This window comes from Spermophilus citellus, assembly GCF_964194105.1.
Source record: "Spermophilus citellus genome assembly, chromosome: 6".
NCBI classification, from domain to species: Eukaryota; Metazoa; Chordata; class Mammalia; order Rodentia; family Sciuridae; genus Spermophilus; species Spermophilus citellus.
In genome coordinates, this window is record NC_138187.1 from 30,654,352 (window position 1) to 30,667,077 (window position 12,726).

General features: G+C 40.5%; 1 protein-coding gene across 1 annotated transcript in view; it reads left to right on the forward strand.

Annotated features, from left to right (window-relative positions):
• Positions 1-819: 819 nt before the first annotated feature.
• LOC308650643 (NXPE family member 3-like) overlaps positions 820-12,726 on the forward strand; it is a gene marked incomplete at its 5' end in the record, with an annotated part of 60,483 nt that continues 48,576 nt past the window's right edge. The window contains 2 exons of the mRNA XM_081296827.1: positions 820-876; positions 8,864-9,618. Of these exons, the coding sequence (XP_081152953.1) occupies positions 820-876; positions 8,864-9,618 (812 nt within the window). The remainder of the gene's footprint in view (positions 877-8,863; positions 9,619-12,726) is intronic.

Consider the following 12,726-nt stretch of genomic DNA (forward strand, 5'->3'; position numbering starts at 1 on the left):
GAATGCAGGATGGGAATTCTGGTAGGGTTTGCACTGTCCCTTTTTATCCCAGCTGAGCCAGGGTCTCAAATCAAACTCAAAGGTCAACCAATAGCGACATTAATAATTCTTATTCTCTTTCTTTAGATCTGATTTTTCCTACTCTCTTTTTTACCTTATCAATAGCTTATGTGTATTTCAGGGCAGTGACACGTGCTGAGTTCCATCCTAATTTTGTCATCTCTCCATCGTCCACTGGAATAATCCAAATGGACTCTCTGATAGATGCCCTCTCCCAACATTGGACATCTGTCTTGCTAAAGTCCTCCCACTGTAGGAACAATATATCAATAAAGCAACTACAACAAACAGAAAATACATTCTAAGAAAACTTTCAAGCAAACAATGAACTGTAAATTCTCCCCCTGATGGCTTTTGTACTTAGTGAATTATCACCTATACTTGAGTCTAAAGTACTTGTGAAAGCAGCGATTTTTCCATGTATAAGTGAGTCTTAGTCTAGAGACTTGGTAAGTGGTCTTTGATACCCTGGAATGGAACCTTTTCTTACAGGAAACTGTGTTCATTTTAAAAGTCCAAAGTGAGATTCTAGGATTCTGGTGTGGATTGTGAGAACCTCAGAGACACACAAGTGCTAGAATAGATACCTGATATTCGATAGAACACGTAGGTAATGCCAGGTGACAGTGTTTAAGGAAATTGGAAAGTCGCCACAGTACACTCACTCCCTTGTGATAGGAGTATCTAAGTCTGTGCTTCTTTATTCTCCAACTGAATGCCTCGTTCATACTCAAGAGCGTAGGCTGAGCGAATCCATTTATGGAGCAATTCAAGGGCTACAAGATTCTAATTGCGGGGTTGCTCTTTCTGGTTTGGGTGAGTACTTCCCTCGCCTCTGATTCCTCTCATTGCTGGCTCATTTCTTCTTTCCTTATGCAATCTCCAGTTTAGATTGTAGGAGAGAGGATGAATGGAAGCGCACAAATTTTTGACCTCAAACTCATTGGATTCAAGAAAGAGTAACTGCACAGTGGAATATCAGTTTAAGGAAGAGGGTGACCAGGTTGGATCTTGAGCTCCATCAGGGAATCTAAAACAAATTCAGAATGTAATGTCAAAAAGCTGGTTCCCCTGCCTCCCGAAGAAAGCAATAACTCAAGAAACAGAGTTATGGGGAAGGGCCTTACTGGCAACAAGTCAGCAAGTTGGAAAATGGGGACTCTGGTCCTTAAGAGCCATCTTGCTCAAGGGACTCAAGCACAATGCTTACATAGGGATTTGGAGGAGGTATACTTTTAGTCTCAGACAGATGGATAGGACGCCAGAAGTGGTCACAAATTTCTAGGTCGTCTGTTTTTCTGACATACATGCCACTGCTATCTGAAGTCACCGAATACTCTGGGTCTTTCAGAGACCCAGAAAAAATACTATCAGCAAGTCCCTTTTTCCAGGAATAGTTACCTTGTAATTAATCCTTAAGATACAGAACAGGGGAGAAGAGCAAGAGGCGATTATTATTATTATTATTATTTTTTTTTTTTTTTTGCCAGAGAACAGTTTTAACTTATTAGGTGGATTCAATCTGAGGTAGCATTGACAGCAAATAGGAAAAGAATCATCGTACGTCATTCAACTGTGTAATCTCCAAAATTAGTCAACTAAACTGAGGCAGGAGGATCAAAATTTGAAGGCCAGCCTCAGCAACTTAATAAGTCCCTAAGCAACTTGGCGAAACCCTGTGTCAAAATTAAAATAATAAATAAATAAAAAGGGCTGGGGGTGTTGCTTAATGGGAAGCGCCTCTAGGTTCAATCTCTGGTATCAAAAAAGAAAAGTAAAAGGAAAAAATCAACTAAAACCAAGAGATGCCAAGAGGTTTATTTGGGTTTCCTCTCAGGTGTAAGAAATTGTTATGGGGAAATCCCAATGGAGAGAAAAAAAAGCAATTCATGATGTTCATAGTTTTCTCATCTTCCCAAAGTTTTTTGTTTTCTTTCTGCCCCAGTGTAAAAGAAAGAGATGGAAGTCTATGGTGTTCAGTTTTGCTTTATATCAGAAAAAAAAATCCTGACTAGATAAAGAGCAAGTGAGCAATTGAATGGAGTGACATTTTATTGCTTCACTGAGGAACCCGGGAAAGGCCAGAAGCCATGAAACCTTCCAGAGAACGCATTTCCCTGTCTGTGCATCAGTTAACACTGAGCTTTCAATGATAGATAATTTTGAGCTCTAAATTCATGCTGTGGCACTCAAAAAACAGTAGGATATTTTGCATGGAAATAGAGATTTCTGACTTTTCTTAGAAAGTGGATGATCTTCAGTATGCCTTGACAAGTCAGTCTTCATCCTAAGACCAATGAAAGAGTTAAATAGAAAAATCCTAGACCCTTAATAATAGATCCAAAGAAGGTGTCCACTTCATTTCCAGAGTAACCTTGTCCATGTGAAAGGGTGAGTGAGACTTCTTTGGGTCTCAGCCAGAACTTTCTACCTTGTAAAAGTAGTTAAGCTACAACACAGATAAAAATCTTAAATTCTCAATAAAAGTCAAAGATACCACACCTGTGTGATCTTGATCCAAGTTGAGAGATGGAAATTTCCATCACCCTCAGAAGCCTCCTCTCATGCCCTCTTCCTGTCACTCCCACCCTCACTTCTTTCCAAGGTAGCCAATACCTCGACTTATGACAGTATAGTTTAATTTTGCCTGACTTTGAATTTCTTAGAAAAGTAATCACACCGTGTACTTGTTTATGTGTACATTCTTTTGAGTAACGTCTATTAAGATCATTTGCTCTTTGTTGGGGAGTGAGGTACTGGGATTGAATCAGGGGCACTTAACCACTGAGTCACATCCCCAGCCCTTTTTATTTTGATTTTGAGAATGGATCTCACTAAATTTCTTAGGACTTCACAAAGTTGACTTTGAACTTGCAATCCTTCTGCCTCAGCCTCCTGAGCTGCTGGGATTACAGGTGTGTGCCACCATGACCAGCAATTTGCTTATTTCTTAATTGGATCTTTTCTTGCTGTTCCTTGTATATTCTGAATGTTAGTAATATTTTAACTTATTCTCCAGTTTGTTTCTTCCCTCTGTTGATTGTTTCCTCTGCTATGCAGAGTTTTCTTATTTCAACATAATAGTGTCTTAGTTCAATAAAATAGACAAATGGAATTTGTCTATTTTCTGCTTTGGTTGCCTTACTTGGGTATATTTTTTAAAAATACTGCTTATATCAATATATTAAGATATTTCTGCTATGTTTTCTTTTGGTAGTTTTATATTTTCTGGTCTTCCATGTAGGACTTTGATCCATTTTGTGTTTTTTTTTTGTTGTTGTTGATGTTGTTGTTGTTGTTTTTGTTTTTTGGGTTTTTTTTGTTGTTGTTTTTGTTTTTTGGGTTTTTTTTTTTTTTGTATATGATGAGAGAGAGGAACCAGTTTCATTCTTCAGCATATGAATATCCACTTTTCCCAGTACTGTTCATAGAGACTGTTCTTTCTTCAATGTATGTTTCTGGCACCTTTGCCAAAGATCAGTTGGCTGTGATGAGTGGGTGGATTTCTGGGTTCTCCATGTGTCAGCTTTAATGCCCATATCATGCTTCACTGGTTACTTCAACATTGTAATATGCTTTGAGGTCAGATATTGTGAGGTCTCTGGCTTCATTCTCTTTGCTCAAGATTACTTTAGCTATTTGGAGTCTTTTACAATTTCACATTCATTTTAGAACTTTTTTTTTTCAATTTCTGTGAAGAATGCCATTGGGGGATTACATTGCATGTGTAAATTGCTCTGAGTAGTCTAAACATGTTTACAACATTAAATTCTTCCAATCAATGAACTTGGGATAGCTTCTCATTTTTATTTATTTATTGCCGTGTCCTCTTCAATTTCTTCTATCGGTGTCTTATATAAAATTGTGGTGGACTTTCACTTTCTTAGTTAAATTTATTCCTAGAAATTTTATTATTTTTTGTGACTATTATAAATGTGATCACTTTCTTGATCTCTTTCTCGGCAAGTGTATTACTGGTGTTTAAAAATGGTATTGATTTTTGTATATTAATTTTGTGTGTCTTGTGACTTTGCTGAATGAGTTTCAATTCTCACAGTTTTTTGGTGGAGTCTTTAGGATTTTTTACATATATTATATCTTCCTTTGCCACATCTGTTGTGAGAATGAAGACCATTCTCAGCAACCAGATTATTCACTCCAGAAAATTGGTATGACTCTGAAGGGATAGGCCGCAGAGGAAAGTACCTTTCATTATATTTAAGTCGTTTCTTCTTCTGTTACTTGGATTTCTAACTAGGAATGGATGCTGACAAATCAGAGGCCATTTCAGCATCTATTAGTAAATTCGCATGGGCTATTTCTTTTTCATCTTTAGACTTTGAAATAGTACATTGCATTGGTAGATGTCTTTTTTAAAAATATACTTTTAGTTAGAGATGGACACAATACTTTTATTTTATTTGTTTATTTTTTTTTGTGGTGCTGAGGCTCAAACTTGGTGCCTCACATGTGCTAGGCAAGTGCTCTACCACTGTGCTACAGCTCCAGACGCAGCATTGACAGATTTCTTGATATTGAACCACCTTTGTGTTTCTGAAATAAAAGCTACTGGAATAAAGTCTATTATCCATTTGTTTTTTTGCTGTATTTTATTTAGAATTTTCATATCTGTAAATGCACATGAGACAGGGTTGCTGTTGATATCAAGAGCAGGTGGTAACATAAAATGAATCAGGGAGTTCCTATCTTTTTATGGTCTGCAGTTCAGGTTGTTTGAACTGATTTGTACTCTATAAGCAATCTCTGAGAGTTCCCAGGGACCTCCATCTATTAATACCAGGTACAGTGGCATTTAGGCTAACTTTGTGGGTATGTGATAGCATCTCATTGTGGTTTTCATTTACCATTACCTAATCATTCAGAATTTCTGGATGTTGTCTTTTGCAAAGGATCAGTTCAAGTTTTTGCTTATTTTTCTGTCAAGTTGTCTGTATTCTTTCTAAATCATAGGATTTCTTTATATATCCTGGTTCTTAGTGCTTAGTTAGTTGTATGTCGCAAATATCTGCTTCCTCGCAGTTTCTTTCATTTGCAATAGGATCTTTAATAAACCATTCAATGACATTTAACAAATGGTATCTTTTCTCAACTTTACAAAGTTGGGTTTGTCAGTTATCAAAGTTATGTTTAGTTTTCTTCATCTAAAACATGTGAACATAGTCTCTGTAAGTGCATGTGACCAAAGGACAGAGGCAGGAGATGGGAAGCAAACCTCGGATCATTTGGAAAAGCTTACAAGTTGGTGTTCACTGCTTATCTTCCTTCCTCTGGGACCCACTGTCACCTAGAGCTTCACTATTTGGTTTTCTCCCTCCAGGACTCATCTGCAATGGGGAAGGGTAAAGTCCAGGGCCCAGAATTTCAGTATTTGCCTCCTTCCTTGAGGACCCATTGGGGTTGGGAAGGGGCAAATATTTGCTTTTGGTGGAGATGCTGGGGTGAATCTGGGAAGGGATAAAAGTTTGCTTTTTTCCTTTCTGTTGGCCCATTGCTAATAGAAAGGATGTTCTGGGACAGGTTTAATGTCTGGCTAATTTCCCCTCCCTCCTCCCGAGTCACACTGTCCCTTCGGTTTTTCTGAGGAGCTGTCTTGTAGGCATATTATTTTCCATAACCCTTCAGTCTCCTAATTTGTCACCTAAAAATCTTCATAGTTTTTGTCTTTCATGTTTGTTCTTTCATCTACTTAGAGTGACTATTTGTAAATACTCCATTCTCTTATTCTGTTTGTCTATTCATGTGCCTCTTATTAATTATTAATGCTTTATGGTAAGACTTTTTAATGAAACTTTTTTTTTCTTGATATAATTTTTTTATTGTTGGTTGTTCAAAACATTACATAGTTCTTGATATATCATATTTCACACTTTGATTCAAGTGGGTTATGAACTCCCATTTTTACCCCATATACAGATTGCAGAATCACATCAGTTACACTTCCATTGATTTACATATTGCCATTCTAGTGTCTGTTGTATTCTGCTGCCTTTCCTATCCTCTACTATCCCCCCTCCCCTCCCCTCCCCTCCCTTCCCCTCTTCTCTCTCTACCCCCTCTACTGTAATTCATTTCTCCCCCTTGTATTATTTTTCCCTTTCCCCTCACTTCCTCTTGTATGTAATTTTGTATAACCCTGAGGGTCTCCTTCCATTTCCATGCAATTTCCCTTCTCTCTCCCTTTCCCTCCCACCTCTCATCCCTGTCTAATGTTAATCTTCTTCTCATGCTCTTCGTCCCTACTCTGTTCTTAGGTATTCTCCTTATATCAAAGAAGACATTTGGCATTTGTTTTTTAGGGATTGGCTAGCTTCACTTAGCATAATCTGCTCTAATGCCATCCATTTCCCTGCAAATTCTATGATTTTGACATTTTTTAATGCAGCAATACTCCATGGTGTATAAATGCCACATTTCTTTAATCCATTCATCTATTGAAGGGCATCTGGGTTGGTTCCACAGTCTTGCTATTGTGAATTGTGCTGCTATGAACATCGATGTGGCAGTGTCCCTGTAGCATGCTCTTTTTAGGTCTTTAGGGAATAGACCAAGAAGGGGAATAGCTGGGTCAAATGGTGGTTCCATTCCCAGCTTTCCCAGGAATCTCCATACTGCTTTCCAAATTGGCCGCACCAATTTGCAGTCCCACCAGCAATGTACAAGTGTACCCTTTTCTCCACATCCTCGCCAGCACTTGTTGTTGTTTGACTTCATAATGGCTGCCAATCTTACTGGAGTGAGATGGTATCTTAGGGTGGTTTTGATTTGCATTTCTCTGACTGCTAGCGATGGTGAGCATTTTTTCATGTACTTGTTGATTGATTGTATGTCCTCCTCTGAGAAGTGTCTGTTCAGGTCCTTGGCCCATTTGTTGATTGGGTTATTTGTTATCTTATTGCCTAATTTTTTGAGTTCTTTGTATACTCTGGATATTAGGGCTCTATCTGAAGTGTGAGGAGTAAAGATTTGTTCCCAGGATGTAGGTTCCCTATTTACCTCTCTTATTGTTTCTTTTGCTGAGAAAAACACTTTTTAGTTTAAGTAAGTCCCATTTGTTGATTCTTGTTATTAACTCTTGTGCTATGGGTGTCCTATTGAGGAATTTGGAGCCTGACCCCACAATATGTAGATCGTAGCCAACTTTTTCTTCTATCAGATGCCGTGTCTCTGATTTGATATCAAGCTCCTTGATCCATTTTGAGTTAACTTTTGTGCATGGCGAGAGAAAGGGATTCAGTTTCATTTTGTTGCATATGGATTTCCAGTTTTCCCAACACCATTTGTTGAAGATGCTATCCTTCCTCCATTGCATGCTTTTAGCCCCTTTATCAAATATAAGATAGTTGTAACTTTGTGGATTAGTCTCTGTGTCCTCTATTCTGTACCATTGGTCCACCCACCTATTTTGGTACCAGTATTATGCTGTTTTTGTCACTATTGCTCTGTAATATAGTTTGAAATCTGGTATCGCTATACCGCCTGATTCACACTTCCTGCTTAGAATTGTTTTTACTATTCTGGGTCTTTTATTTTTCCATATGAATTTCATGATTGCTTTCTCTATTTCTACAAGAAATGCCGTTGGGATTTTGAGAAACTTTTAATTTCACTGATAAATAGCAAGTCTTAGTATTTGGTAGAATAAGTTTTTTGAGTTTACTATTCTTTAAAAGTGTCTTTCTCAGACTCCCCCCCATTCCTTTTTCCTCCTCCTCCTCCTCCTTCTTCCTCCTCTCTCTCTCTCTCTCTCTCTCTCTCTCTCTCTCTATATATATATATATATATATATATATATATATATATATATATATTGGATGTGGCAGTGGGGGAGTTGCAGAATTGTGGGGCATGTCACTCAGAAAACACACCATGTCCCAGTTTTGTCCAAATTGAAGAGTCTTTATTTAGCTGGCCATCCAGGGACTGTACCCTGCAGGACCCATAACGGTCTCTGCAAGGAACAGCCCTGAGCCTGAGCTCTTTAAGATATTTAAAGGCAAAATCCGCAAAAATCATATCTGGTTGACATAGCTGCAAGTAAGCTGGTACAGAAGCTGAATTGGGCCGTTAGCGAGATAATGCAATGGGTACATTGATATTTCCCATGAGACTTTCCAGGTTGGCACACAGCAAGCAAGCAGAAGGGAAGTGGGTCAAAATGACCCTAGTTCAGTACAAGTTAGATATTCTTGTCCAAGAAAAATGAACACCAAAGAGAACAATTTTACATTGTATAAGAATTACTATTTTATGTTGCCAAGTATGTTATGCTAGGTAACTATTTTGGGTACAGAGTCAGGGTTTTCTCATGGGAGGAGACTTTCTTACATGATCAGGGTAAAATGGAATCTGGTCATTGCCCGTATAGCCTGGCCCATAACACAAGGAGAAGGGGAAGGTCACTGAGAATACCAGGCTCCGGGGAGGAAGCAGGATTTGTGAAGAGTGAGGAAATCAGAGATCTGAGGGTTGGGTCTAGACTGGCTCATAACTCAGGGAGTGGGTGGATATGGGGAGAGAGTTGGCAGTGGACGGAATAAGAAGGCTAAGGGAAGGAAGCAGTTGAACTAACTTCACCTTTGCAACATGAGATGCTTCTTTTGAATAAAGATGCTGGTGACTTGGATGCCAGGCTTATGAGAGTCAGACAGTATGATACAGGTAGGGAGACGCCCTGGGTCCTACCTGGCAGAGGGGACTGAGCTTTGGTGAATGGAAATCTCCTTCCAGGAAGAAAATGAGAGAAGTAGAAACCACCAACAGATTCCTCTTTCTCTCTCCACAGGTGTTCTATTTCAAGATGTCCTGGACTGACAACGTCATCTATCGGGCTCCAGGACCCCGGCCTGTCTCTAAATATGTCTCCAACTCTGTGGAATCACCCTCCCTCTTGGACTGTCTCCCCCAGGAGCTCTCCAACCTGACTCACCTTCTATACTGGCCTCTGACTCCAGGAGATGGGGGGAACTTTTTAGCCTCCACCAGCCCCAAGATCTCCACCTACCACCTGAGGGGTCCTGCTCAGGACACCTATGCCCTGGGAGGCTACCTGGAGGTTGTCCTTGTGGCCAGGGACCACCAAGGCAGGCCCAAGACCCATGGTGGGGATCTGTTTCAGGCAAGATTGCTGGGTCCAGAATTGAGAGCAGGGGTCCCCGGGGATGTCCAGGATCTGGAGAATGGCACATACCTATTGTCCTTCCCTCTGCTCTGGGCTGGGAGGGCCCAGGTGCAAGTGCGGCTGATCCACTCCAGTGAGGCTGTTGGGGTTCTGCACAGAATCTGGGAAGAGAAGAGGGCCACTGTTAATTTTAAGGGGTATTTCCAGGGCAGTTCTGGTGTTAAAGAGACTGTGATTTGCAATGTTGACCCTCACTCAACTGGAGCCAAAGGGCATACCTGCCAGTACAGGGATGTGGTTTCTGGTGAGCTCTGGTTCTGTGCTCAACCCCCTACTCTGCCCTGCAACTCTTTGGTTGCTCACTCAGGCGGGAGTTACCTGAAGGTGACCACACCACGTGATGACGCCCTGCTGGCAGGGTAAGAAACCCAGAATCTGGGATATGGATCCCAACCCTAAGTGTCATCTTTCCTTCCCAAACTCACTCCTGTGATCCAGTGGCCCTCCACCACTTCTACCGCTTGCACCCCTCAGCAATTATTTCTACTCAATTCCAACATGAGCTCCTTGGGCAACTACCAAGTGACAGACATTGCTAGACAGACATATAGTACATGGTCAGGCTGTATCTTCAGAGAGGATTTTGATTGATCTTAGATTTGAAGTTCTATGAGGACTTCTCTAGATAAGAGGCAAAGCATTAAATACAACACAACTTATCTCAGGGCAAAAGTAGCTGAAGTGCTTCATTTATTTATCTAGGCTCTTGCTTTCATTTCTGTTTCAACCCAAGAGTTCATTACTGCAGATATTTAGTAGATTTTTAAATTATTTTCAGCAAAATATGTTGTGAATACCTAGGTGTGCCATTCTTTTTCATGAGTTTGGGTGGCATCTTTGACATTGGTTTCTTCAATTTCTTATAGAGTTTATTTCCTTTTTTGTAGTTTCATGATTCAGAACACTTAACACCATCTATTTCAGTCTTCCTTTTATTGTGTAAAAATGATCAGGGATATGAATTTCCCTCTGAGTACAGCTTTAGCTGTATTCTCCAAAGTTTTACATATGGAGGCTTCATTTTTATTGTGTTTTACATATTTTATAATTTCTACAGTTGTTACCTCTTTAATTCATGAGTTATTTACAAATTACTTTTAAAGTTTTTGGGTAATTTGTAAATGATTTGTGAATTATTAACTTTTAAATTTTTTGAATTTTGAGAGTTTAGGGTTGAAATACCCCTAAAATTAAAAATACCCCCTAAAATTAAAAATCTACTAAATATCTGCACACGTCTTTAATCACAGTGACTCCTGCTTTTTCTTTGGATGCCACATTTCACTGAAAGTAATTTACATTCTGTATTTTTCCAGAAAGAATTCTGACCCTATTTAATCTAACTTGTTAAGTTTTAAATTCTCAACTTTTATATCTTCACTAATATTTTGTGTCTGCTTAATCTAATAGCTTCAGACATAAATGTATTATATTGTGTTTATAGATTTATAGGTTATGATCAGCTTCCTCTCTCTCTTTGTGGTGTTGGAGATTGAACCCAGGGCCTCTTGCATGCTAGGCATGTGCTCTATCACTGAGCTATACCTCAGCCCCAATGATATGTCTTTATAACACAACAGTTTTCACTTCATAAATTTCAAGGCAATGCTATTCTGGATATTTGTCTCTGGGTTTGTTTTATGTTATTGGTAAATTGATTTGGGATCAGGAAAATACTATTATGGTGTCACAAAGAAAAATATAGTTAAATTGGGCTACATAGAAATCAAATACTTCTCCCTTACAAAAAGTAACTTAATTAAGTCAAACTAAAATCTGGGAGATGATATCTATAACACATTTAATTGATATAATAACATTAGTAGTAGGAGTAAGTAAAGAAATATTACAAAGCAATAAGAAATGTTATATAGCCCAATAGAGCAATAAGGAAAAAATATAAATAAGAAATCACAGAAGAAAGATTTGAATAGTGAATAAAAAATATATACTCATCCTCATACTCAATGAGGGAAATTTACAATGAAATCAAGATATAATATGTTTTTTTGGGGGGGTTCCTTTTAATTTTTTTAAATTTTGAGTCAGGTTCTTGCTAAGTTGCTTAGGGCCACACTAAATTGCTGATGCTGGTGTTGAACTTGCAATCTTCCTGCCCCAGCCTCTCAAGTTGCTGGGATTACAGGCATGCACCACCACACTTGACTCCCAAATATAATGTCTTTAATTTTTATATGGACAAAACCTTTTAATCTGGAAAAACAAAGAGTGTTGAGGGGCCAAATCCGGAGAAGATGGCCGCTGCGTAAGGGGGTAGCTGAAGTGCTGAGCCTGGTGCTCAGAACAGCGGCGTTAATAGAGACTTCGCCCAGCTTGTTAGAGCGCCTTTCACCATTAATCTGTAGTGGACCACCCGGCCAAGCAGCAGAAAAAACAAAGAGATTGAAAAAGAGACGCTTGGCTCCCGGACGCTTTCCTGCTCAAAACCGCGGGCGCTTTGCGCCCATCTGCTTCCTCTTTCACTTCGCTCCCGGCAGAGAAGCTGAAGGGGCAATCAGCAGTGGATTGTAAGTACCTGAGGCAAAGAAAGCTCAGTACACCCCGCCCTTTTTTTTTTTTTTTTTTGAATATTGTCTATACAGGGAGAGTTAGTGGATTGGAATTGTTGGCGGGGCTGTAGTTTCGGGGCCGAAAATCCACTCCGCGGGAGCCGCCATTTGCTTTCTGCACGCTGTCTTGATGGCCCTGTCTACATAGTCCAGCTGCTGCAGCTAGAGACTGGAACTGGGCTGCGTGCCGAACCCTGTCCTCCGAAGGCTGGACCACGGCCTCAAGTGCCTCGGTCGCCTGTTCCCTGCTGCACCTTGGGGCATAGCCTGCTCTGGGGTCATTCGGCATCCCTCTGCAAGGGGACAGGCGCGGCGGCAGCCGCTTGGGCCCCCCGCGGCACCAGCCGCTTGGGCCCTCCGCGGCGGCAGCCGTTTGGGCCCTCCGCGGCGGCAGCCGCTTGGGCCCTCCGCGGCGGTGCTGCTAAGGTCGCAGACAAGCGTGACGCCAAAGAGCGCGGACCAGAGGTGGAGGCGACTGCAGCAGGATTTCAGTTCTAGAAAACTGGACTGCAAACAGAAGCAGCAGTTTGTATAACCCCAAGATCTTGCTTATGCCAGGAAACTGTAAGGGTAACATGAATATCATTGAGGAGGTCTAACATGACGGCAGACGCGGAGGGATCAAGTCTCTGACCTCTTCAACTGCGAGGGCATAGGGAGATGTAAATTATCTAAAGCCTATTTGCTCAGGATTACTAGACAATGCTGAGCTGACGTGGAGCTAGGGCGCACACTTTGGGCCCCTCAGAAAACACACACTGAGCACGAATTGGCTGCATTTAAGCCCCGGTTCGCCTGCTTCTCGTGACTCAGCACTAACGATCCTGCTGAAATAACTAGTCGGCCCACCTGATCTCACAGAGGTAAAAGCCAACTGAGCACCATAGCCAGACCCAG